This window comes from Protobothrops mucrosquamatus, unplaced genomic scaffold, assembly GCF_001527695.2.
Source record: "Protobothrops mucrosquamatus isolate PMUCROS unplaced genomic scaffold, P.Mucros_1.0 scaffold6135, whole genome shotgun sequence".
NCBI lineage: Eukaryota > Metazoa > Chordata > Lepidosauria > Squamata > Viperidae > Protobothrops > Protobothrops mucrosquamatus.
In genome coordinates, this window is record NW_015391972.1 from 8,738 (window position 1) to 13,818 (window position 5,081).

At 41.7% G+C, this 5,081-nt stretch overlaps 1 protein-coding gene across 1 annotated transcript in view; it reads right to left on the reverse strand.

Annotated features, from left to right (window-relative positions):
• LOC107300097 (serine-rich coiled-coil domain-containing protein 2) overlaps positions 1–5,081 on the reverse strand; it is a gene marked incomplete at its 3' end in the record, with an annotated part of 11,599 nt that overhangs the window by 1,154 nt on the left and 5,364 nt on the right. The window contains exon 3 of the mRNA XM_015829440.1: positions 916–999. Within this exon, the coding sequence (XP_015684926.1) occupies positions 916–999 (84 nt within the window). The remainder of the gene's footprint in view (positions 1–915; positions 1,000–5,081) is intronic.

Here is a 5,081-nt window from a genome sequence, read left to right on the forward strand (position 1 = left end):
AAGACAGATATGTATAGTTTTGGACCCAGGTACAGGCATTTGTTTAGGAGGAGAAATAAAGTTAAAAAGACTGGAAGCCTTATTATTTTTCTAATACCTGCCATTCACAAAATAACTGGTATGTGTAGTGAACTTTCTACCAGTGCTACCATCATTCAGGCAGTCCATGTATTACCAGACTTACATAAAAATAAAGTTACGCCATTTTTTTGATGCCACATCTAACAGCTACACAATAAATACGAACATTTACACCGCACATCCAAAAATGTAGGAAGCGTAACTCAATTTATTCTGAAAAATTGGATTATGTAATACTTTCCAAAATGGAATGTTACCTAAGTTAGGGACTGCCTATGTACAATCTTCATTTAGATCATAGCTCAGATATTTGCAGTTTTATTATTAATTAAATCATTGGACATTTTCCCCGCTCAATTCTACTAAATTGTTTATATTCATGTTTTGATCTAACTTTTAAAGCCCTTCTGGTGTGTTTTCTTTTCTCCCACTTCACATGTTTAAAAGTATTACTTAGAAAGGTCTGTTCTATCTGGTTTTTAAATAATTTTGTCAGCTTATTTATTTCAACTAGCCTGTGTTCCTATTCTACGTTACTGTCTTAAATTCTATGTCTCTAAATGGCTCCTTTCAAAACAGGTTTATTTAAGTGCCTAATATATTTTGGGGACTTAACCTGATAGTACGAGCATCCCAAGCCTGAAAAAAATAATTCAGTAATGAGAAAAACATTCATCTTGGAATTATTTAAGGAAGACGTATAAACAGTTTAGATTATACTCTCTATATCTGGGGTCCGTCTGATGTGATTTTCCTAGCAAAATTAAAACTCTCCAAAATCCTGGACAATTCCATTCTAAGGTCTCATCTTCAAAATGTCAACTGCCACTTTACCTTATACATTGGTTCGGGTTCCAGCTGTTCTGGACTTGATGGCATTGGGAGTGTGATGTTGTGCAGTGACATGTTTTCATCATTCTGCAAAAGAGCAACATTTTGTTGTTGTTGTTTTGAGCGTGTAAATTTTGCGAAGATATCCAGCAAAGCTTAAAAATTTTAAACCCTAGTCCAGGGGTAGGCAACCTTGCCTCTTTTATGACTCATGGACTTCAACTCCCAGAATTCCTGAGCCAGCCATGCTGAGGGGAAAGGGAGAGGTTTCCAAGCTGAGCCATGCTGGCTCAGGAATTCTGGGAGTTGAAGTCCATGAGTCATAAAAGAGCCAAGGTTGCCTATCCCTGCCCTAGTCAAACAATCTACCATAAACAAAAGGAAGGAGAGTAAGTGGATACTTGCATGAAGAATGACTCAGGAATTTCATTTTTTTCAACCAAAATCAGAGAAACCTTTATTGGCTGCCTTCTTTCCCCAAATTCTCCCATGAGGGACAGATCCTACAGTAAGTCCAAGCCAACCAACAAAATAAACAATAGGAATGAACAATTTAACACAACTGCCCAGACTTTATGAAATGGCCTTTGATACCAATGCAAGCATTAAATTTTCTCTCCCCTCGGCTGACCAAAGCTATGAAATAAAGCAACCTATTGCAAGACCTTGTCAACTCAGAGGCAGCCTGGAGGAGAGTCTACCTCCATCCTCACAACCCCTGCGGCTTGCTGCCACCACCGGGGTTTGTTTCTTGGTTGCCTAATTTAGCTCTTCATTATTGCCAGATGCCGTTGCTTCTCCGGTGCTTTTTTACAACCACCGCCAGCATGAAATCCCTCTTCTGGGCCTTCCTAGCTTACTGCGGGGACCATTCACTGTAACCAGTCCCACACTTTGTCTTTTGCTAGATTGGGCTCCCTGGAGCAAGTTAAAGACTCTTCTGATATTTTGATACCCGTTTTTCATCTGCCTTTTTCTTGGCAGCAGCTGTTCTAAAGCTATCTTCAAAGGCACAAAGGGCTGTGCCTATTTTTAAGCATATAAAGAGGTCTTTGTGTTTGATGCTTGCCGTGTGCTTAAAGCCTCGTGTCGGTTACCTGCTCTGGGGCTCACTTTCCTACCTCTGCAATAAATAGGCCTTTACACCCTGGTCTCTGGGGGATCTGCTCGTTTTGAGCTTTCTGAGACTGTTCTGCCCAAATTTCTCAGCTAGCTGGCTGGATCTTCCTGAATGAATGAATGAATGAATGAATGAATGAATGAATGATTGAACGAACCTTTATTATCAAAGTATAGCATGTATACAGTGAGACTGGCTGAGCCTCCCTCCGTGCCCCCCACCACCACAACACACAGTGACTACAAACCCACCAACTTATTACACCCTGTGAGCTAATTGCACAGCACGCCAGCCTCACGGGTCTGTCATGCATGAAATTATTATGTCCCGTTCAAGAGCCTGACAGTCCATGGATAGAAGCTGTTCTTCAGCCTGTCGGTATGGCTGGCTATGTTTCTATATCTCCCACCCGATGGTAGGAGAGTAAAGAGGTACCAACCAGGGTGTGAGTCATCCCTGAGAATTTTCCTCACTCTGCCAAGTCAACGGGCCGTGGCGATGTCAGCCAGTGGCGTCAGGGAACAGCCCACGATGTTTTGTGCCGTGCTCACCACTCTCTGTAATACCTTCCTGTCCGCGGCTGTGAAGCCAGCATACCAAACCACAATACAGTGTGTGAGGACGCTTTCAATAGTAGACCGGTAGAAGAAGGTCATGAGTCGTCGTTCTACCCTGTTCTTTTGCAAGACCCTGAGGAAGTGGAGTCTCTGTTGGGTCTTTCTGGCCACTTGGGTTGTATTAGTTTTCCAGGTAAGATCTTCACAGAGGTAGACTCCCAGGAATTTGAAGGAGGAAACTCTCTCCACACAGCCCCCCTTCGATGTAAGTGGGGCAGGTTCCTCTCTTTTCCTCCGGAAGTCTAACACCATCTCCTTCATCATGCCTTTCCAGGAGCCCACAGCCTCCTTGCGCTGCTCTCCTGTTTAATCTTCCTTTGCTTTTCTCTCCCTCCTGAGGGAGGAGCCCACCAAGGTCCCTCTTTTTCTTTTTGAGAAACCAGAGCCAAGACATGACCCTGAAGACAGTTCACCTTAAGTCCTGCCCTCTCGGCCATCCGCTCCTTCCATTGTCCTAATGACTCAGAAAAACAAACCTTCCTTCCTTTCCTGCAGCCTGTCAGTTCTATGACAAGCTTTGAAAAAGCCAGGCTCTATTTTCAGTCTAAAAACACTGGGCAACAACAACAACTACAACAACAGAAGGAGCTTGAACTTCAGCGTGGGTGGGGCAGGGTAGGGATGGGTGGCGATACAGCTGTGCAGCTTCTGAGGGAATACTTTTATTAAGAAATCAAAGGCAGAGAAATAAGTAAAAGCGGGGTTACAAATAAAACAAAACAAAACAGGAGGCCGTCTGGGGTGTGTTTAGATCCAGAGGGGATTGAGTTGTGGGTTCCTCATCTGTTTTTTGGGGGGGGCATGAGCCCCTCCCATGACTTTTAGCAACACAACGGTTGGAAGCGGGCGATTCTGCTTCTGCCCATTTTGAAGCAACTTGTACACAGATAAGGCAAAAGGTGGAAGGGGATGGCAGAAGATGAAATAGTTAAGTTGGTATCATTGGCGCAGTGAAGGTGAGTTTGGGCAGAGTCCAGGAGACCAAAATGGAGGATGGGGGTGGGTGGGCATGCTCCATAGGGCCGCGAGCATTTGGACACGGCTCAGTGACTGAACAACGGCAACAACCCACAGATGTACCCAGACATTCTAAAATAGAACTAAAAAAAAGAGAAGCAATCTGGAATTAAAGAGAAACTTCCTGACAGTGAGGACAATCAACCAGTGGAACAGAAGTTGCCTTCAGAAATCGTGGGTGCTCCATCACTGGAGATTTTTAAGAGGAGGCTAGACAGTCACTTGTCTGAAATGGTTCTCCTGCTTGAGCCGAGGGCTGGACTAGAAGACCTCCAAAGTTCTGTTCTGTTCTATTCTATTCTATTCCATATTTTCTATTCTATTCTATTCCATATTCTCTATTCTATTCTATTCTATTCCATATTCTCTATTCTATTCTATTCTATTCCATATTCTCTATTCTATTCTATTCTATTCTATTCTATTCCACATTCTCTATTCTATTCCACATTCTCTATTCTATTCTATTCCATATTTTCTATTCTATTCTATTCCATATTTTCTATTCTATTCTATTATATTCCATATTTTCTATTCTATTCCGTATTTTCTATTCTATTCCATTCCATTCCATTCCATTCTATTCTATTCCATATTTTCTATTCTATTCTATTCTATTCCATATTTTCTATTCTATTCTATTCTACTCTAGTCCATATTTTCTATTCTATTCTATTCCATTCTATTCTATTCCATATTTTCTATTCTATTCTATTCTATTCTATTCTATTCTATTCCATTCCATTCCATATTTTCTATTCTATTCTATTCTATTCTATTCTATTCTATTCTATTCTATTCTATTCTACATTCTATTCTATTCTCAGCGTTCTCCCAGAGAGGGACATTGCCAGGCCGGTCTGGAACGAGGTCTTTGACTTGGTGCCTACAAAAAGCAGCCCTTGAAAGTCACTGCTACTAAAAGGCTCTTGGCCTCAAATAGATGATCAGATCTTAGCCCAATAAGCCAATGTGGAGAAAACCTTTTCCCCTGACCTTAGTTCGTTTATTTTAACAAGAGAAAATCAGCTGCTCAATCTGTACAAAAATCACTTTGCAAGATGAGACACGACTGTGTTTTTTAAAAAGGGTTTTAAAACTACCCCCTATGGTTTAATTACCTCTGGCATTTACAGCAACCCGTTTTGCTGATTTTACTTTTCCTCCGTCAGGCCTATACTGAATCCTGCGTGCCTTTTCTACTGCAGTTGGAAGGAGCAGTCTTCCCGAATTTGGACTACGGAGTTGCATTTGGAAGCCCAGATGCTGACCTTTGGTATTCAAACAGACTGCATCATTGTTGACATCACAAACCTGTTTTGTAACAGGCCACTTTCCTCTCCCTGGCTGGGACTAGTTATGTGAGCAATGAATGGTTTAATGAGTTTATGTTCCAACTCCAATTAGCATAATCA